This window comes from Rhinopithecus bieti, unplaced genomic scaffold (genome assembly GCF_001698545.2).
Source record: "Rhinopithecus bieti isolate Rb0 unplaced genomic scaffold, ASM169854v2 scaffold_2077, whole genome shotgun sequence".
NCBI lineage: Eukaryota > Metazoa > Chordata > Mammalia > Primates > Cercopithecidae > Rhinopithecus > Rhinopithecus bieti.
Genome location: NW_016803882.1, coordinates 3667426 through 3689218, shown reverse-complemented (window position 1 = coordinate 3689218; position 21793 = coordinate 3667426). Strand labels below are relative to the sequence as shown.

Here is a 21793-nt window from a genome sequence, read left to right as displayed (position 1 = left end):
TATAAATTATAATTATAATTAATTAATATATTTATTATATTAATAAATATAAAAATTATATTTATTATTTATTATATTAATAATAAAACACTAATGTAATAAGCTACTAAAAGTGAGATGGCATGGCTGCATAAGAAGCAAGCTGAACTTATACTTCATCAAAAAAACAAACACATAAAGTCACGGGTGGTGGCTCATGCCTGTAATTCCAACACCGGGAGGCCAAGGCAGGAGGATCACTTGAGGCCAGAAATTGAAGACCAGCCTGGGCAATGTAGCAAGACCTTGTCCCTACAAAAAAAAAAAAAAATTGCTAGGCATGGTGGAGCACACCTGTAATCCCAGCTACTCGAGAGGCTGAGGTGGGAGGATCCCTTGAGCTTAGGAGTTGGAGGTTGCAGTGAGCTATAATTGCACCATTGCCCTCCAGTCTGGGTGACAGATCAAGACCCTGTCTCAGAAAACAAAAATATAACCCGAACCTAAAGAACTTATTAAAGCTACAAAGTTAAATGTTGTTTGGCGATATGTTTCTCAACATACAATTGTTATTAAAAAGGATTTGCTCACCGGCACTATGTTGGAGAAATGATAACATAAAGTTTATCTGATCCATTTGTGCAATGTAGACCGGTCATTTGGAACTGAGAAACCTAGATTCCAAAACTTAAGGACCTGGAGGGGAAGGAGCAAATAGAAGGTGGCATTTGAATAGTCACTATGTGTTAGACACTTTCAAGCTTCCTCACACGTATTCAGGTTTAATCCTGATCACATCACAGTTTTGTAAATCAGGAAAGAAACTTGGGGGAGGAAGCTGTCCACAGTCAGTAAGTTTCTAAGTGGTGGGGAGAGTGCTTTGACCACAAAGTTCCTCCTCTTTTCACTTTAGGATGCTACCTACATGTCGAAATTGTGAATTCATTCTTACTGCTGCACTTCATTTCCTTAGAAAGCTAAGTTTAGGGAAAGGTACATAGAATCACTAAGCCAAGCAAATTGGCTTCTGGAATCACTCTAAATTAAAGCTAGAAGGACTCACATTCTTCTAAAAAGAAACTTAGCTGTAGATGTAACATACTGTACACACAAAGGTTGAAAACTAAAACCTGTTTCTGCTTGAGGCAGGAAAAGGGGAAGAATGCAATAGAAAGAAACTGGATTTGCAGTCAGAAAACCTGGGTGCAAGTGTCAGTTCTGCAGCTCTCTTAGATGTGTAACTCCAAGAAATATTTTAACCTTCCTGAGCCTAAATTTTCCTCATCACTTACCATATCATGTAAAGAGAACAACAAAGAGATAAAGGATGTTTTAAGCCATAAAAATATCATAAAATGTGATTTTTATTTAATAGTTCATTTCTCTCTATATTAGTAAATCTATACATAAGCCATTAAAGATGTTTAAATCTACAGAGGTAATTCTTTAGCGTTTTTGGTATCCTGTGGGGTGGGGCAGAGATGTCTTTTCTTCTTTCCAATTCTGTTCCAATAAGTTCGTTTGAAGGGAAAGGGTTAGAAAGAGATCCTGGGTGAAACTATTTTCCCATTCTCTGTCTCTTCTTTAAAAATTACTGATTTCCTTCTCCTGGTCTGTTTTTAAAAAGCTCAGGTAGATCACAATAGATTTCCTACAGGTAACAAAACTCTTTTGCTATTTCCCTGGTGGACAAAGTTTTGAAGCACATTAAAGTTCAAAATCAGTAACTACCCAGAGAAGACCAACAATTGTAGTATCAGGAGGTCAACAGGAGCCTGAAGATACCTGCAGGGGAGGGGGCATGGCCACCCTGCTCAACAACAACCTTAAAGGTTAGGAATATTGCAGCTTCCTGCAGCAACAAGACAGTTTTGTCTTTCATAAACTGAAAGTATTGGTATTTCCTGCCAAATTAATCTTCTGGAGTAATAGTTCCTATTCATTTATTTTATTAAATCAGTTTCAAAGAGGACAAACCAGACATAGAGTGCAAAGTGATTCATATAAACTCATCGAAACTTTCCACTCCTTCCAGCATCTTGAGTCTCTAGATTTCACACCTGCCTTACTTAACCCCAAATTGTGAACATCAAGTCATTTTGTCATTCATTGTTAGGACAGAAAAGAAATCTAATGATTGGGAAGACTCAGGTTAGAAAGACTCAGGTTTGCTTGTTTCCAGAGCCAACCTGGGTTTGAAAATCAAGAGATAACATGGTTTCAGCCAAGAAGGAAGAATTATAGTAGTTATCCAGACATTCAATCTGGCTGCACGTGAGCCTTCACTCTTTCCAAACCACCTCACCTCCCTCACACATGTGCTTCTACCTCAAATACTATATCCCAAACAATTTTAACCAAAATCGCTACAATAACTGCTTATCGTGTTCAATTTGGGTACAAAGCCCCAGCAAAAACTAGGCATAACGTCTCAATCTTGAAGTTTTAAATATTCTCTGTGTGGCTAGTTGGCTAAATGACTATAGAGCAAGTGAAAGACTGTGGTGGCTTTCGGAGAGTGTTTGGAATTTTTGTCTCTCTCTGTGTTTGTATGTGCATGAAAACTAAAGTTGTTGAAAATGCGAAGATTTCAAGCATTTTTGAAAATTTATTAATATAAATAGGAAAAACTAGCTCAGTTAAAAGTTACAACTTAAATTTCCTGGACATACAGAGTGTTTGGAAATGCTCCTCGAGGAGCCGTAACTAGGTAATAGGAATTGGGTACATAGATGGAGGTGGACGTTGGTGGGAAGTCTCAGGTTACCTGCAAACTCCAAAGGAGGCCACTGTTTACCCCAAAGGATGCTGACCTCTATTCCATATACTTCAGAAGCTCTTAACCTACCTGGAATAATGAGTGAAATGTTTGAAATATGTGAAAAGTACCATGCAAATATCTATTTGTTAAAATATGGCTTTTGTTTAGGTTAATTGCAATAAGAAAAGTAATACCCTCATTTCTATGACTCAGTCTTAGAATATGAGAATTTTCTCATGCAAAGGCTCCTCCCTGAGCAGTTAGATAGACATGAGTTTGATTTGTTTTATTGACAGAATAAGGGGAATGAACCCAACTTGGCCTTCTATTCTTTTAAAATTGAGAATCTATAAATTGTGGGCTCAATGGAAAGTCAATTAACTGATGCTATAGGGAAGCTTAGCGTGGCCAGGTCTCAACCGGCTGCCTTTTAGGCCACTATGGGCCATTGGACTATTTGAACCACGAAAGCATTTTTCGTTGCCTTTCGTGATTGAACGGCACGTTGTCATTTTCTTTAATCTGAAGGAGTTTCTTACTGTCACTACAAAACATAGCAACAGCCGGGATCCAGGCAGTCATGCTCTAGAATATTCTCTCTCTGCTATTGTGTATGGAGGAAAAAGGAAGCATAGTACTGTGTGGTTGTGTGGCCTCTTCAATGAGGAAGAAAGTGATAAACAGCATTGTGGGGAGGAGATGATTCGAGAACAGGTGGTGTGGCAAAAGCAATGGATAGACAAGAAGCAACGGATAGACAAGGTGATCATGGGGTCCATGGAACACAATCCTGAATTAGCACAACTATGGGAATGAGATGAAAGTTGCTGGTCTAACAGACTGAAGCTGTAGTCTGCTGAGCAACACTCCCAGGTCTCCACAGAGTAGCATTTTTATTGCAGTATGTCTTTCATGGAAAATGGACAAAACTTTAAATAAATCACAATTACTTATTGCTTAGTATTTTGAATAATAAATTCTTTAGTTTATCAGTACCTCACGGCCTTCAATGTGCATTCTTCAGATAGTTTCAGTTACATATACATTCTTTCTCCTGAACAATAAATTATTCTTAAAAAAAAGAAAAGGAAAAGATACATAATTTTAAAGCAAAGAAAACAAAAGAACATATATTTTGACATTTATCTTAAACTTATATGGAAACAACTCTATATGTTAGATGCTTAAATATAAATAATAAAGGACATTATGTTATTTACAATGTTACACAGTAAGTTGAGAGAGTAAAAACTGATATTAACTCATAAAAACAGTAAATGATATAAGAAAACATCCAAGTAATATACAATATGTATTTACAAAAGAAGATATAATAGAACTTGTGATATGTGGCCATTTCCTTCTGCCTACATTTCTCTTCAGTGTTTCATAGGTCTTTGCAGATAGAAATCTTTGGCAGGTGGAATGCAGCCAGTACTATTAATACAAGATAAGACCAGGCCTTCCTTATTTTCACCAATGTGAGCCATGCGCCCTTTAACCCCAGGCCATAAAAAGGAATAGTTACTGAGCAAGTTACCCTGGATAAACTCCACCTCTATCAAGACAGTCACACTGAAACAAGGAAGAGATAGCAGGTTTGGGACACATTCACCCACACAGAGGACCATTTTGTAGAAACTAGAATGCTGTCCAGGCACTCTTGGGGGCAAAAGTCATACTAGGCAGGAAGGGAAAGTAAGACAGAAAGTGAATCTTAGGTAAAACAAAAGGAGTTTTGCATGTATTTGCATTTATTATGCTCCACTGCATACACCTCAGTGGGATACAATTTTCGATCCAGGAAACAAAGTTGCTGTCAAACTCCTGGGCAATCTCTACCACCTTAAAACCCAAGATAGCTTTCCATATGCTGGGAACATAGGGTCACACTCCGATCGCCACTTCACTGCCTGAATTTATTAACAGAGGTGGTCGAGAGTGATGTGACAAGCACCACAGAGATACCCTTGTGAACACAAATCAAGTGGCCATGGCAGGTGGCGCTGAGCAGTCAGTTGGTCTTTCTTATCAAGGGTGCAAAGGACGTCCCAACTATAATAATAGGCCACCTCTGTGAGTGATCAGAGTCAAGTTGGAAATACAATTTCCTCTTGTCTTCAATTTTCATATATATTTGCAATTTGAAAATGCATAGCAATTCTCATTGTAAGAAACATGTTGCCCATGGTTCTCAGTAGAAACTTCTATTTATTTTTAAAATTCTACCACAATGGGACATCTGAGTTCCCCAAGGCCCAAAGAATTTTAAACAGAATTTTTAGAGTTTTAAATTCATGGTAGGAATTTCTTTATTGAAATAGCTAAGGATGAGTCAAGGCCTTCAAAGGCAATGTTAAAATAATTTAGAGAACTTCATTGGACTGACTGTCTTCTTCCCCATGCCGTGAGCTTACTCATTTCTGCAAAATTGGAAAATCAGTGCAACTTGCAAAGGCTCCTCAGTGTAGGTTAAAAAGCAAATGAGGATACCACTGAGCACAGACAAAGTGGCATGTGAACAGTGACGGAAAATTTGAGATACTAAATAGTAATAGTAACTTCAAGAATCCGCAGACAGGCATCTGTGTGGATTGTAGGAGCATGTGGGAGAGTAACATGACTCATGCCCAGCCTGCATTTTTCTGCTGAGACCTACTTCCATGTCATTTCTTCTTTTTAATTGTTAACATCAAGATTTGGTGAAGAAATCTATTTAGTTCACCCGCAAAAAAGAAGCAATTACTCTCGCTGACTCCATGAACCCCCCGATAACCTGTTTCTTATTTTTTCCATGGCTCCTAAGAGGCCACGTGAAACCTAAGTAAAGCTCCAGCCCTGATTTAACAGGTATCAGACAGGCCATGAAATGGGTTCTGTGTTTCAAATAATTTTTTTCTTCCATTTTCCTTTATTAGCAGTTATTTCAAGTGTTAATATTTATAGGCCTTCCTTTGGATTTATCATCACAAGAGAACATGCAATGCTTAGGCCAGTCTTAGTCCTACTTTATGACAGTAAAGCAAAAATTAAAAGAGGTGGGGGAAATGGGTGAGAGAGCCTGTAAATGGAGAGGTCAGGACACAGGTGGGGGTCACTTCCACAAGTAAAGGTGCAATCTTTCCAACAGGATCGACATTTCCTGATGAATCATTACTTGTGATCCCAAATCACATACACATCGGCCATTCCTGATAAAAATGTTCAGGCACAGTTATGACCTGATCAAGGCAACATGGAAAATAAAAGAAAAGAGGGGAGAAAGGAGTGGTCATCCACATTTTAAAATTTCAGCCGAGTCACCAAGCTTCTTTCCACCTATACAGTCACTCCTTCTGAACACTTTACAATGGAAATACTTCCCTATGATGACAAGTCACCGCTATTACAGCAGGCACGTTTGACTCTGGAAGTATTTCAGACAAAATGCTGCATGTGCTGTCTGGGCTGGGCTTTTTGTGCCGTAATATGCCTCTTTTTGAGCCAAGAAGACACAACCAATCACTAGCTTCAAAATCAGTGAAAACTACAAGTCAGAAATGACTGCACCTTTATCAGCCATAGTTTGATCGTCAACTAGATAAGCTGCTGGATCATTCCCCCAGAGAGAAAGTGACATTGAATCCTCTCATAAGGTGTTAGATTAACCCTGATAGCAAGCCAGAACCCATTTTCTAAGCTATCCCTAAAACTGTTGCTTTTTATCAAGAGAAAAAAAAAATCAAATAAAGTAAATGAGAGCTCCTTTTAGTAAGAGCAAGCTGTCTTCTGATTAATAATATAGTTTTTTTTTAATCACAGTATTACTTTCTTCCTAATATTTAACATTACTTAATGCGGTTTCTTGCTGTATTTAATAGTAGCATGCTGTTGGATCTACTATTATCTCAGAGCCCAATGAGGCAAACCTTTGGCTGGCAGAGTAGACACAACTCATTTCATATTCTGAAAGCAAAGAAAACTTCATACACAAGAGAGGCGTATCTGGATGGATGTGCCATTACAAGACATACTGATCGGGTGCTACTACAAGCAAACAGAGGGACAGTTGCAAGTCTTGCAAATCATACATCCAGTCAACATCATAATGCAATGCACAAGAAGCCAGCAAAAACTGAATCTATGAGAGGTTTTGCTGAAATACTGTGGAAAAGCAATCACTGTAACTGTACAAAACTTGCTCTCGACATAACATAACATAAAGGCACCATTGATATCTTTCTCGTTTTGAAATACTGTAAAAAATTGCTACATATGGCACATAACACATTTTTACATACATATATTTAATTTATAAAAGTTTTTTTTCCTGTTTTCTATTTGCAGAACTGCTAAAATAAAATAAATTGTTTAATTTAAGGTGGAATACTTTATTATATAAAATAAAGTTTTACAGGTGAATCTATGTGTTTATTTAGGTTTTATACAGCAATAGGGTCTTGGTTAGCAATTACACTAGACAGCCTGGCCTGGATTTCTTCCTGTGTCGAGAAGCGGCCTGCTGGGTTAGTCCTGCTGTCAGCCAGGCGGAAGGCAGGTGTTGCCTCAAGACTGGCTGCCAGGGGGTTCTGTATGCCCAGGAAAGGTGTATCTTCACCTACTCTTTCATCTTCTGTTTCGCTCTCTGAGTTACTGCTCTGGGAGCTTGTGTTGCTGTCCACTTCCAATCTGTTAGCAATGTGGCCATTGGGCTTGGTTCTTTTGGCCCGCCGGCTATTGGCGAGTTTCTTAACAGGCTCTTGGGCTGGCTCGTACTCCTGGGTCGTTTCATACTCCTCATCCTCCACTATCCTCAAGGGGCTAGGGGGGAGGCTGTTACTGTCATGCGCGGGGTTGTGATGGAAGGAGCTGAACTGCTGAGGGTGATGATCAAACTTCTTCTCCCGCAGCCTTGGTGGTGTCACGAGAAGTAGAGGTCTCTCTTCTTCCACGAAGGGGCTGACCGCCATGGAAGGCATGGACACCGTCATGCTGGACACGGGTGGAGACATTTCCGAAGGGGGTGATTTGGGGGAGCTTGGCGTGTGGAAATCTACAGGTGACATACGAGCCGGGGTGGTCATGGCTGACACATACCTGTGTGAGCACAGAATACCCTGCATAAGTGTGGTGCAATAAGAGGCACATAGCAGGGAAGGTAAGGGGACAGAGTTCACAATAGTATATCATCAGAGAACAGAGAATTTCTATTCATTGTAGACTGCTCAATTATTTACACTAGGACATTCCACACCCTTGGAATCGAAAATTAGGTAGCCAAGAGTTTCCTCACAGGAGTGCATGCAAAGATCAGCTAAATTGCCTAGCTCATCAAAGCTTTCGGGATTTTCAGTCTCATCACAATTATAAATAAAGGCATATGAGCCAAGATAAGAAGGCATTAGGTCCTGGAAACCTCTCAGCTTATATAAGGACCAAAGCTCAGGGATTCGGAAGGGAAAGAAGTATTACTTAAATACTATACCTTCCTAAAGGCCAAGGGGTCTTAGAGAATGAAGCCCAAATGGGGAATGGAAGAAGATCTAAGATGAGTTGCTGATAGCTGGATCTGCATGCATTTGGATCTGTGTGCCTTGTTTCTCCTTAGCTCAGCTATAAGGTTATGTCTTATGAAAAAAAAAGAGCATAGTAACTTAGATTTATTCCTGACAACAGTGTCATACATTTGTGTGCTTTTCATATTTTCCATGAAATGCAACTAGTTAACATTCAATTTGGAACTGTCCCAGTGTCCAACAAACACAGTCAAAGGTAAGCCTGAGAGAGACTAATGTTGGCTTCACAGTTACCACAATGAGGTTATGTCCAATCTTTGGTCTATCTCTCTTCCAAAACCCACAACTATATCAGTCTTTGGTTAATCTCTTTCATGATGCCTCAAAGGTTGGCTGTACCATGTTACCTTCTATCATGTTATGTCTGATAATGCTCAGTGACTCTTGCCATCAGGCCACCAAGCACACTGTTTTCACCATATCATGCTTTCTTCCCACAAAATAAGAAGTCCTGACTTTTGGCACTGAGGAAGACGTGGCTTATTCAGAGTCACATTTCTCAGCTTTTGATAAAAAATGCTACAACACATAACACTAAATGACTCTTTTCTTCACACTGGCATTCACAGAGTCTAATTTGACATGACCTAAGATGACACGGAGTGCCATCATCTGAACTCTTGCTAACAGGAACAGAAAACCCATGAACCTCGCTGCTTCTCCATGATTCGCAGTGATACAGATATGAGAGCTAACTGCCTCTAAACTGGGAACATGCCTGAGAAATTGAAATATGTGGGCCTTGAGTCTTCAGACTTTTGGCTTTGGGGGTACTTAAATTAAGCTCTCTGAGAAATGCTAATTCAAATTCAACCAACATATTAAAGTGATTCATCTTTTCTCTCCACAATCTCTAGGTTCAGGAATATTTTGTAGTCCTAGGTATTATCTGGAAGCCAAGCACAGCAGGGAGATGTCAACATTTAAAGATAAATATTACTTGTAGTGATGAAGAATGATTTCATCTCTAACTTCCTTTTCATGTTTCAAAAACAGACTGAAATAGAAGGGATAGACTTCCTTAATACATAAAAAAAAATTAAATGAATTTAAGACTAAAGTTTTGAAACAGTTTAAACCCTGCCTACTTTTTCATAGATTAGTTGCAGGGAAACCTCCAATTTCATAAATTCCATAACGTTCTAAAATATCATTTTTGGGGAAAGGCCCTTGAAGAAGTAACCAATAGGCCTGCAAGCCCAGAATTTTGTTTGTTTGTTTTGTTGTTGTTTATTTTTTTGAGACGGAGTCTTGCTCTGTTGCCTAGGCTGGAGTACAGTGGTGCCATCTCAGCTCACTGCAGCCTCCGCCTCCTGGGTTCAAGCAATTCTCCTGCCTCAGCCTCCCAAGTAGCTGGGACTACAGCTGGGTGAGCACTGCCACGCCCAGCTAATTTTTGTATTTTTAGTAGAGACGGGGTTTCACCATGTTGGCCAGGATGATCTTGATCTCCTGACCTCGTGATCCACCCACCTTAGCCTCCCAAAGTGCTGGGATTACAGGCGTGAACTATCACGCCCAGCCTGTCATTTTTTATTGTCAGTACTCCCCAGTCCATATGTGGAAAGAGTCTATCAAAGTCATCTCTACCCATGGAACTACCACATAAGTATGGATTTGACATTATGTAAACCTTTTAGTAAATGGTCAAAGATTAGACTAAGATGACAATAAAATAAAAATAAATGAAATAAAATTCAGCAGACTTGCAAACAAACAGGTAATAGCTTACCTCTGATTTCATAAATCCCATAAAGTTCTAAAATATCATTTTGAAGGAAAAGCCCTTGCAAAAGTAAGCAAGAGGACTGCAAGCCCAGAATGTGTTACTTTTTATCGGAAGTACTTCCTAGTCCAAGAGTGGAAAGACTGTATCAAAGTCATTTCCACACATGTAACTACCACATAAGCATGGATTTGACATTATGTAAACCTTTTAGTAAATGGTCAAAGATTAGCCTGAGATGACAATAAAATAAAGTAAAACCCAGAGGACTTGCAAACAAATAGGAACAGGTAACAGCTTACTGATGGGCTAGAAATACTGGTCATCTTCCAGCTCAGGTGAAAATGGAGAAAGAGAATCTATGAATTCAATATTACTATTTAATATCTTTTTGTTTACTTTCTTCCATTCTTCATCTTCCCTTTGCTATAACTCCCCCAACCCAACCCAATCTCCCCAAAGGAAAGCCAAAACATTCTGGAATAAAGGGCCATCTTGAAGGCAGTATCTGCTTTGAAAACCACCTGTGAAGACTGCCAGACGCAGCATCCAAGAGATTTATTTATTCATCCCTTCTTGGAATTTCATAAAAGAGATACTATAGGGTGCAAGGCAAGCAGTTGCCCCCCATGACATTCAGCAATGACATAGCCCTTGATTTGACTTAACTGAGGCTGGAAGGTAAGACAGGGTTAGCAGATAAGAACACGAGGCCAGCTCGACCACCGAATCAGAGTTTGGATAACTGGCAAATTGGAATTATAGAAGGGTCCTTATCAAGCATTGATGCCATCTCTCTAATGTTACAACTGAGGACACTGAGACCCCAAGTGGGTCTAAGCCCATGGCCAGAGCTGGAAACTCCATGTGCTGCACCTTCTGCATCAAAGTATCCCAGCTCTTTAAGAGTCTGTTGCCTGTCAGTCACTGGGACGAGGAGAGAAGCTCAGAAGAAATAAGTTCCGTCAAACAAAGAGATGACTTCATCAACTAGGAGCACTCCTAGAACAGGTAACTGCTGCCCCTTATTCTGATTAGAGTAGATTTCCTGAGGTGAGACCGCAGGTGCTCACGGGGATTCTCTGACTGTCTCCTCTGCAGTAGCTTTGCCCTTCGGTTTTACCTTTCACTATGAGGAGAGTCTCGGTAGGAATCAGGGGTTTCTCTGGCATGCCTGAGGAAGCTGTTACATTCACGAGGGCCTCCTGTGCCATTAAGACGTCCTCTTGGGCCCCCAGTTGGGCTGCTGTGCCTACTGTTTTCTACGGATGACATCATGATTACAGAGTGGCTTTCAGAAAGGATGCTTTCAGTATGTCCGTTGCTCCAGCTGCGGAGGAAATGAGAGAGGCAATGAGATATTTCATTCAAAAATTATATGCAAAAAATGGAAATGAAAGGAATAGATTCCGACAAATGTTTCAAACTACTGATGCATCCGGAGCTCACTGCAACATCACTTGTCTCCGAATAGAATAGCCACAAAGATCATTTGCTATGGAGAGGATCTTGATTCAGATTGGCTTTGTAAGTATACAGTACATTCACTTGATCACTCATTCAATAAATATTTATCGAATGCCACTCCTTACTGTATAATTATAGTGTCTCTGTTCTTGAGTGGCTTAGATTAAAGAAACATTTCCTTGTATGAGCCACATTTGGAGATCTAGCATTGGTCTTGGTAGAGTAAGTGCACTCAGGTGGGGATCGCCAGGGCATTTGAGAATTTAGGGTTCCGCTATTTAACCAATTCTCATGTGCATTTCCCAGGGCAATCAATTATTGAAAGAAGTTGACTTCTAAGTATTATGCAGAGCCAAAAACAGGCTTGTCCTAGTGTAGCAATTCGGTGAGTAGCAGGGCATGAGTAAAGACAATCTTAGGAATGGGAAACAATGGCCCTGTGGAGTTACCTGATTGAAGTTTAAATTTATGCAGGAATTAAGGGCAAAGCCAGTTGATTTTCAAAATCTGTTGCTGCCCAAAGATCATTTATTTCACTGCATCCTTTCTTAGGCAGTGGTATCAAAAGGCAATGTGCAACAATTCATTCTGAGAGAAAAGCCATGGAATTTTTAAATTCTCATACCTGTGGCTAGGAGTCTGGGTGACAGTAGTGGAATGATGGGCTGTGGAAGTATAGTGACTGGTGGAAAAGGATGTCTCTGCTTCTCTCTCAACAATATGCTCACTGGAGATGACGTTTTTAGATACATATTGCTGGATAAACAAAGAGACACAACGTTAAGATTCATGTAGATTCATGTCAGTCAAGGCACTAATATTGTCATGTAAATAAAAACACTAACACTGTCACAAACACACAAATCTATTTTTGTACAGATGCTTTGTAATAAATTCCATTTCCTCAACAGCCAGATGGAAAATCCTGTCCTGCCTACTGTGGCTTTTAGATTAGATGAATAGAGTTAAACAAACAAATAAACAAACAAACAAAAAAACCTCTCTGGATGTGCATCCAATGTATGGCCCATCATCCCAACTACATTTTATCAGCAAAAGTCCTATTTCCTCTATTTTATTTTAAATTAATAACATGACTAGAATTCCATACAAATATCCATCCAATATTCATTTGTTTCATGGTTATTGCAAGTCGAAGAAGGCTAAATGCTATCTGAGTGAAATAGAAGCAGACAGGTGGTTTGTGTAATTTCAAATTTCAAAGCACTAGAAAAAATATTTAAAACCTCTATATTTTGGGCCTACCTTTCTCCTTCCATTTCCTAGTGCCCATGTTGTCCTACTAATGTCATTGAAATGTTTAACTTGTTCTCAGTGGTAGGACTAACAGGGCTACTGATAAATTGGAGGGACTTAACAATTGTTGTCAATGCACACATCTTGACAAAGCACATAATATATGGAGGACATTTCTATTTAATGCAGGTGGATTCTACTTTCTTTTCTTTCTTTCTTTTTTCTTCTTCTTCTTCTTCTTCTTCTTCTTCTTCTTCTTCTTCTTCTTCTTCTTTTTTTTTTTTTTTTGTGAGATGGAGTCTTGCTCCGTTGCCCAGGCTGGAGTGCAGTGGCGCAATCTCAGCTCACTGCAACCTCCACCTCCCGGGTTCTAGAGATTCTCCTGCCTCAGCCTCCCGAGTAGCTGGGATTACAGGCATGTGCCACCATGCCCAGCTAAGTTTTGTATTTTTAGCAGAGATGGGGTTTCACCATGTTGGCCAGGCTGGTCTCAAACTCCTGACCTCAGGTGATCTGCCTACCTCCGCCTCCCAAAGTGCTGGGATAACAGGCATGAACCACCGCGCCTAGTCAGAGTCTATTTTCATCAGCAAACCACAGTAGTTTTTACTGTTTCTATTAGGGAGGGAGGCCCATTTTGAAGTTGTGTTTTAATTGCTGTTGGTATTTATACCAAATTGAGTTAAGTAATAGGAAAACCAATAGAAAGGCATACTTTTTGATGAAATAAGGCACTTTATAATCTGATGGTCTGTGAGCTCTAAATATATTCATGGAGATCCAAAAATACACAGCTTGAATTATGCTTGAAACTCTAGCTGGTTCTCTTAGTGGAAAGGCTATTCCATGTGGATCTTCCTGGGAAATACAGCTAGCTTGATTTAAGGAAAGGATACACAGTGACCTACTTCTAGTCCCTGCACCATTTCACTATTGCTTCTTGGGAGGCAACATAAGCTCAGTGCATCTAATGAAAATAATACTTAACAATTATTGAACATTCACTAAATGCCACAAGGCTAAGTGTTTTATGCAAATTACCTTATTTAAGGCTCACAAGGAGTCTCTGAAGTAGGTATTATTTTTAGGTCTGTTTTTATATTGAAGAAATAAGGTTGAGAAAGGTTAAAGGCCAAAGATATACAATGTGAGCAGTAAATGTAATCGAGGCCGTCATTCTACCGTTTATATAACATGCATAGTGACAGATTATAGTTTCTTTTGTAGTGAATATCATTATCATGTGTGTAGAACATCGTGATGAACACTGTTAGGGTGTGAAAAAGCAACAGTATGTTAACCTATAAGCACCTTGCTCCAACAAAGTCTCGAAGGTGTTTGCTACAAGACTTGCTGATAGTTTAGTAACCACCAACTCTGTAGTTGGGTCTATGATACATCTGTTCCATTCAAAATATGCCTTTTTCTATAGGATAGAAAAGGTACTACAATAAAATCTTCAAGCTTTGTGTATTAAAAAAACCCATACATCATAGCAATAATTTGAAAACAAGAAGGATGATGCTGGACTAGAAAGAGCAATACTCCAAAAGCCAAGAGATAGTGCAGCTCTGGCCCTTATCTGTAAATAAAAGAGAGATTTGAAAGATAATACCTTCAAACTCTCCAGAACCTAATATTCTATGATCTAGTTGTAGTTAAAAAATTGAATGCTGAGTGTTTGGTACAGTATGAACAAAAAATTTTAATGATGATGGATACATTTCATCTGGAGGGCTTAACATCATTTAGAAAGGGCCAGGGAAGAAACTGGCATGACACTCTTCTCCTTTTGCTACTGAGAAGCGTGTTTGATAAGTCACTTGACCTTTCCACGCCCCAAAGGAAATCAGAATCCTTTGGAAATCATCATCAGTAAATCATCAGGTACTGTGAATTGCCCTAAGAAGATAACTCTAAAGCTCTTTGCTCGGTTATCTGTACTAATCAGTTACAGACTGGAGTAGCCTCATATATTCCAAGTTATATATGAAAAAATTCCTTTTGATTATTGTACTATTAATTTTGCTTTCTACCCACTCTCTCCACGCAAGCCCCAGCTATGGCCTCCTTGCAGAACAAACCCAACACTATTATTCCAACTCCTTAATGAACACTTTATAAGAGGAAATGTGCTGATTTTACAGTAACCAAATCCACTTTAAAAAATGTTCCCATTATTTTCTCCTGGCAAAAACCTGGATTCCTGGAAGCCATGGTGATTAATGGCAGCAGCTAAAAGCTTAAGAGCTTTCGAAAATAAACTTCAAGGCGTCTGAACAGAGGAGAGAGGCTCAGTTTTTTCCACTGGCCAGAGTCAACGTACATTCACCAGCTGGACATTCTCGGGGGGTGGGTTAGGATGGTGAGGCCCATTGGCAATGTTCATCATATTGTTTCGTTCAGACCGAAGGCTCTGCCGAAGACGGTCATGAAGCTTTTTCCGCTGTTTCCTAGACATAAGAAAGGGAGCATTTATTTTTTTTCGATTATTTACATTTCATAGTAGAGCCAAATCTTTATTCTACCGACAGCTATGAGTAGCTCAAGGCAGCAGATTGTTGATGAGGAAGAGGGAAGGGAGTGTGTCCACTCTATCCCAGAATAAGTGAAACCACACATCCTTACCAAATAGATTTTAAAATCCACATGGGATTCTTTTGGTAATTTAGCTGTTTTACTGAGAGACAAGAAAAAAAGAGGATCACATAAATAAGTTGATAATTGACTAAAATCCCAACTTTCCTAATCAATCCATCTTTGCCGAAGTCTTACAAATGGACACTTATTTGTCTTAGATAATAATTTGTGCTGGGCTAGGCGCAGTGGTTCATGCCTATAAGCCTAGCACTTTGAGAGGCAGAGGCAGGAGAATCACTTGAATCCAAGAGTTTGAGACTAGCCTGGGCAACACGGAGAAGCCCTGTCTCTACATAAAATACAAAAATTAGCTAGGCTGGTGGCGTGCACCTGTGGTCCCAGCTACCCGAGAGGCTGAGGCATGAGCATCACTTGAACCAGGAAAAAAAAAATGTACATTTATAAGAGTGACTTCATTTATAGCTTTTCCTGGGGACTCTGAAGAAAATGAACTGAGGTTTGAATATACACAGTTAGCATGTTTGTGAGTGTATGCTATGTATACGAGTGAGAATGTGGACATATTTTGCTAATGGATTTTGGCACACTTGTAACATGTTCCTACTCTGGTAACGCTTTTTGTGTAATTAGGCAGCAAATATTGAGATGGAATCTAATGAGACTCACCAGGTCGATTCCAGGAAGGCTTATCTCTATCACTTAATTCTGGCAACACACTAAATCATGGGATATTGAGAAAATACAATCCATGCTTTGGATTTTGTGGTATAAAAGCATATTAATTTTCTTCCTCAATGTAACATTCAGATTATGAAAATATTCCCGTGAATGGTTTGGCAAGAGAGTATCAGGCAGCAACATTTTTTAAAAAACCTTGTTAATTTAACATTATATTAGTCTTGAAATGTAAGTTATATGTAGGAGAGAAAAGTGAAGAGAATTCATATCACATAGCAATTGAATTTGTTAACATGGACCAAACTTCAAGGCCAAACATAGGGAACCCAAATCTATTTTCATGTTTTCTCTTTTACGTTTTCAAAGAAAGTTTTGCTTGATTTTCCTCCCCTGAGATTCCTTTTTTACATCTCATGCTGTGAGAGCATTCATACTGGCAACCTAATTAGATAGAATTTAAAAATAATCACTATAACTCTGAAAACTGCATTTCAGATACCACAAAAGGTTTCCTTTATCTTGTAAATTTTAGTGTAAATTGGACTTGTTCTCAGTAGTCCTTTGAACTGAAGGTACTACTGCACCCTGAATGCAGTCAGTCTCTAACCCATAAAAGTTTTTCTAAGTGCATATTTGTTTCTTTTGGGGATAACTTGACTGTACTAAAGCCCTCAAATGGACTTTTGGTACCCTCCCTCTCCTTTTAGAATGAGGTGCCTTCACTCCGTCCCACCTATACATATAACTTCCATACAAGCCTGTCCCTCCAGCCCTTTATCCACTCAGGGGCTGTGGTCATTGGACAGAAATATTTACAGCACTTTCACATGAATAGAATATTCTGTGTTTAGGAGACATCCTCTAAATGGATTATTCAGAGGAAATAATCCCCCCCCGCCCCTTCTTTTTTTTTTTATCCCCAAGACTAGGCTGTGGAGCTCAGATTCTGCAAAGCCCTGACCATCTAAGCTGTCTCTGCATGAGGGAGAGAGAAAGGCATGGAGGAGGAAGGTTTACTTGGTTTTGCAGTAGGCCACCACACACATGATGCCAACCACAAGGAGGGCGATGCAGATGCCAGTTATGGTCAGCACTCTCTTCTGGTACAGCTCCTCTGCCTCTGGAAAGGGATGAGAGCAGATGTCATCACAGGTCACTTCCACTTGCCAGGACTGACTACAACCAAACAGTGGGCATGCTGCATGACATTGTCCATGTTCACAAGAAAATAAATACATGACAATTCCTTATGTTTACACACATAGCTAATGTACAACATGCTCTGCACTATGCTTTGAACATAAATAACAAAGCCAGCTGGGGCCATTTACAATACAAATATTATACTCAAAACTTACTTCTAATTATAAGCTATAAATATATATATATAGTTGATAGTAAATTGGAAATCATAACATTAATTATAAAATAACTATTTGGTTAAAACTCTGTAGTTTTTTTTTTGTGAAGTCTCTTGCAAAATAAAATATAAAAAGCTCTTGCAAAGACAACAGGAATCAATATCAATTAAAGGAGCTGGGATTGGCATTACTGGGGCCCCCCCTTCCTCCTTCCTCCCTTCTTTATCCCCCCAGCTCCTGGCCTTTTTGTATTTCCCAGCTATTTTATATCATCACTTTATATCCAGTGGTCTTTACAAAGAGTCATTTCTAACTTAAATATATTAAATTCAAAGACATTTGCAAACATGAACTTGGCTTGTAGTTACCTAGTAAATTGAGTCAGGCTCTCTGTGATTTAACAGTAAAATGTGAACACAAGCAGCAATACAATATGAGGTATCAGGGCACTGTATCAAAGAAAATCCCACGTGATGGGTAGGACAGTTATGGGCCCAAGTGGAGACTTGTCCTTTGGAAGACAATTCTAATTACTCCACCAATTGGACTTAGGAACAAGTTTATGTGTCCAAAGAGGTCACCAGTACAAATGATGTGTGATTTGGAATAGAGTTCACATTCATACATTGGCCAACTTGGCAAATGAGCTAATGTAGGTTATGCTAAGGAAGTGTGATGCTTAGAACTTTGAACTAAAGTTACTACTGCACCCAAAATGCAATCAGTCTCTAACTCATAGAAGTTTTTCTATTTTCGAATTAGTTTCTTTGGGGGATAAGTTGATTAGACTAAGGTAGGTCAGGTTCTTAACAAGATTTGCTGATTTAATAGGGACCCTGATCCCTTAGGACCTGAGCTTCCAGTGAGTCTAATTACATCTATTGGAAGATCTTCACAAGTTCACTCAGAAAGAGAACTCGACAGCAGTGTAAGCTGTTCACTTGCCATTATAATCAATAAGTTGGTCAAGAACTGGGGAGTACTGTATAAACAGAGCTGACTTATCTGGACATCAACAAGGGACCCACAAAGCATATTTCCATATTACATCTGCAGTGGCACAACTACACCTTTAACTACACCTTTTTCTCTTTTGAGAGAGGGCAGCTTGCAAGAAGTTTTCTTGAAATGAAAAAGTGAATTTTAATTTCTAGGATACAGTGGACCTTATCATGAAATGAAACATTTCCTACAAGCCGAGCCCATGATAATCAAATTCCAGTGAACAGGTCAAGAACATTGTCAAATCAAATTAATATAGCACTGATTATTAACAGGAGGAGAAGGAGAAGAGAAGTCAGTGGATAAAGGACTAGAATGCTGCATAGATTATACAAAAACAAATCAAAAGAGTTGGAGGTGGAAAGGAAAAACAAACCAAGAGGACAGACAGACTGACAGAATGACAGAGAGACCGAGGAAGGGAAAACAAGGTTAAAAGTTAAGGAGCCATCTGAAGTCCCTGGCACAGCATGCCTGATACTAAGGGAGGAAAAATAAAGAAAGAAAAGAAAACCAGAGGGAGGAAATGCTTGGGTGGGAAGAAAAGGTAGATGCAAAGTTGGAAGGGTCATTCCATACAGCATAACTCCTAATCTAAGCTAGCAGTCATGTGGAAGCCACAATTAGAAAGCGAAGCGGCTGGTGCATTTCGGTGAAACAATGTACCGGGAAATATTGCGTTGGTGTCACAGATTGTTTTGTGTGTGCAGCAAAAGTTAGATGAGGACAAGGAACGTGAGTGCTTATATGTTAATTGCGTGTGTCTGCTGCCTCCCCTCCCCCAGAGTCACAGGACAGGGAATTAATTTCTATGGGGTATCTGGTTGATGCTGCTGCTGTAGCCTCGCTTCCTGATCTTGGTATCTTGATCAGGTTTTAGGATACATGTCTAAGAAGCAGAGCTGTCACCCCACTGGTCCTTCTCCCTGGGACCCAGGACGCAGAGCACAGTTCCTTGGGCTGTGAGGAGTTGGTGAAGAAGTAGGAGTGTAGGTGTTATTGCCAAGAGATGAATGCCCTGTATGACTGTCCTCTTTTCCTTACTCTACTGTTTTCTTCTTTGGAGATGGGCAAGCCTGTGGTCGTTCTTTTCCACTGACATCTTAACATCCTATCTTTAGAAAGACGCTGGGAAACTGCTTCTGCAAACTTCAAAAACGGGGACATGGACAAGGGCTAAATGGGAAAAAGGCATCATGCTTACTCTCAGGGATTCTTGGGACAAGTTGTCTTTTGGTTGTTAATTACAGAAGAATAGATTGAGCTGCGTTTGGAAACATATGGTGCATGATGACGGGTGCATTCTTTCTATGCTGTGTAGGCAGACACACATTTTCCAGTAAAATGATCATTTCACGGAAATAAAGCGGTAGCTTAGTAAAGGCCAAAGGGTAATGTAACAGCACTAAAACGAACTGATTCAAGCCAAGGCCCATAGAATACAGACGTGGGATTAAAATCCTGTATTGACATCAGCATTGACCAGATGCACTACAACTCTCATCCACATTGGTATTTGAATTTTTCACGGTTTGGCTCAATCAGGTGATCCCACACTATGAATGTGATCAAGGAAAATACTTGGTGAAAATAATATAAACAATGGATTCTTTAACCTGTTTTTCCCCATATTAATTTTTTTCTTATGTGTCAGGTCAACTGGGGAAGAGCAAATTAGAGACAGACAGGGCTGAAAACAAGAGTCCGTCATTCCGATCGGTGGGTCTGTCTCTCAGTGAGCAGAAATGCCCCAGAGTCTTCACGGTTTGGCTGGACTAACATGTTTCCAGATCAAGCACATTTTTTAGTCTGATCTGGCCTGGCCAAGAAACAGAGCCCTTACCTTTCTGAGTTGTTCTTGACCTTTAAAGTCTGATTTTCCTGAAGGATGCAATGTTCTGGTTTAGTACACCAGCCAGCCTGGAACTATGAGCCTCTGGAAACTGTACCTTTGAGAAGCATGTGAATAGCAGCACCCTATGTCTTTCCTAACCCATAGAGGATCTTACTGAGGGGGAAGTTATGTATCTGAACTATCCTTCGCTTTACTGTTGGGGACAGAAACAATACCTTCTATAGTCAGACCCTCCAGCTATAAAATGAGAAATATGCTGTTAAGGATAGAAGGACATGTGGTAATGGTAGAATTTTTTCCCTCCCTGCAGGATAGGCCAATAATCCTGCAGAAGTGGGACAATTTTTTTTCCCCCGAGGGAAGAAACTCCAATAGATAGCTCCCCTAAGTACACAATGTGCTCCCTAGTAATAGAGGTGCTCCCCTTTGTGTTTCTCCTTCTTGGGAGATGTTCTGCAATGCACAAAGGCCCATTCACATGCACCTGGGGGCTTCTCATCAAACTGATAGTTTACTCCTGAATTTTTTTTTTGGAAGAAATGGGCAACCCATTGAGCAATCCCTGTAGCTGTTAGAGCTTGCAACTGCCTCATTTCCCACAAAGTCTGGAAACTACATTATGTGCAGCCTGTGATGTTATATCCAAAAGAAGGCAGTGGCCGTAGCATGCCCCTGCTGCATGATGTCCCTGAAGCCAGCTGGATGGGGACCAGATATTCTGTGAATCAGGACATTGTGTCACTGATCCAACCATGGTCCAGGACTGTAGGTGGCATTGAGAAAGACGGACTGGCCTGGCCCTGTGGAGTCTCTGGGAAGGTAGCACAGCTCCTTGCTCCCCAGAGACTGGTCTTCAATTCCAACTATGTAGGATGAAGGCCTTCCAAAAAAGTGTGTCCAAATTTTGTATACTCATATATTTTTCTTTTCCTTTTACAGTGTGAAATTTTCTATTCGATTACTTGTCTGGATAATCTTCATGACTCAAATTTAATTCCATTACCACTGGAATCTCCACCTAAAATAGCACAAGGCTGCTTTCTTTCTGTTTTCTATTTCCTTCTTATAAGATAATGAAGTTGACTAGGGTGGTGCTTGAGTATCTCCAGAAAATCTGAGTAATTCAAGTCTGTGCATTTAATATTGTGTTGTAATGTAAGGGCTTTCTATATACATTACATTGTCTATATTAAATAGATGATTTTTACATTGTATGCCGAAAATCCTACCAGGCTAAGATGCTGTGTGTTTTTTAAGCAGATGGATTTAAAAAGTCTTTTGTTCTCAGGACTCTGAGTGGATTTCCCCTGTATCCTTTATGTGCTACTACTACTTACCCCAGCTTTTATATAACAGCAGAGCCAGATCCAATCAGTGGGTTAAGCAGCGTGGGATATATGTGAATTTGCAGCAGGTGGGGTAATTTTAAATTCTAAGTGAAGGATGCTTGGGAATCTAAAACCTGCTGCACTCAGTAACATTTCAGTAAACTAATCATAGATTGACCGCAGAGAAATCATTGTTATAGCTGTATGATCCCTTCTAAAGAAA

General features: G+C 39.7%; 1 protein-coding gene across 10 annotated transcripts in view; it reads right to left on the bottom strand.

Annotated features, from left to right (window-relative positions):
- Positions 1-3614: 3614 nt before the first annotated feature.
- NRG1 (neuregulin 1) overlaps positions 3615-21793 on the bottom strand; it is a 222628-nt gene continuing 204449 nt past the window's right edge. For 6 of the 10 annotated variants that reach the window (XM_017857320.1, XM_017857327.1, XM_017857310.1 and 3 more), the window contains 5 exons: positions 17042-17144; positions 15072-15198; positions 12114-12244; positions 11145-11351; positions 3615-7816 (listed from right to left, as the gene is read on the bottom strand). In XM_017857320.1, the coding sequence (XP_017712809.1) occupies positions 7162-7816; positions 11145-11351; positions 12114-12244; positions 15072-15198; positions 17042-17144 (1223 nt within the window). In that variant the 3' untranslated portion in view covers positions 3615-7161. Of the gene's footprint in view, positions 7817-8204; positions 8347-11144; positions 11352-12113; positions 12245-15071; positions 15199-17041; positions 17145-21793 lie in introns of all 10 variants that reach the window. The other 4 variants (XM_017857348.1, XM_017857353.1, XM_017857335.1 and 1 more) reach the window with 1 other exon arrangement.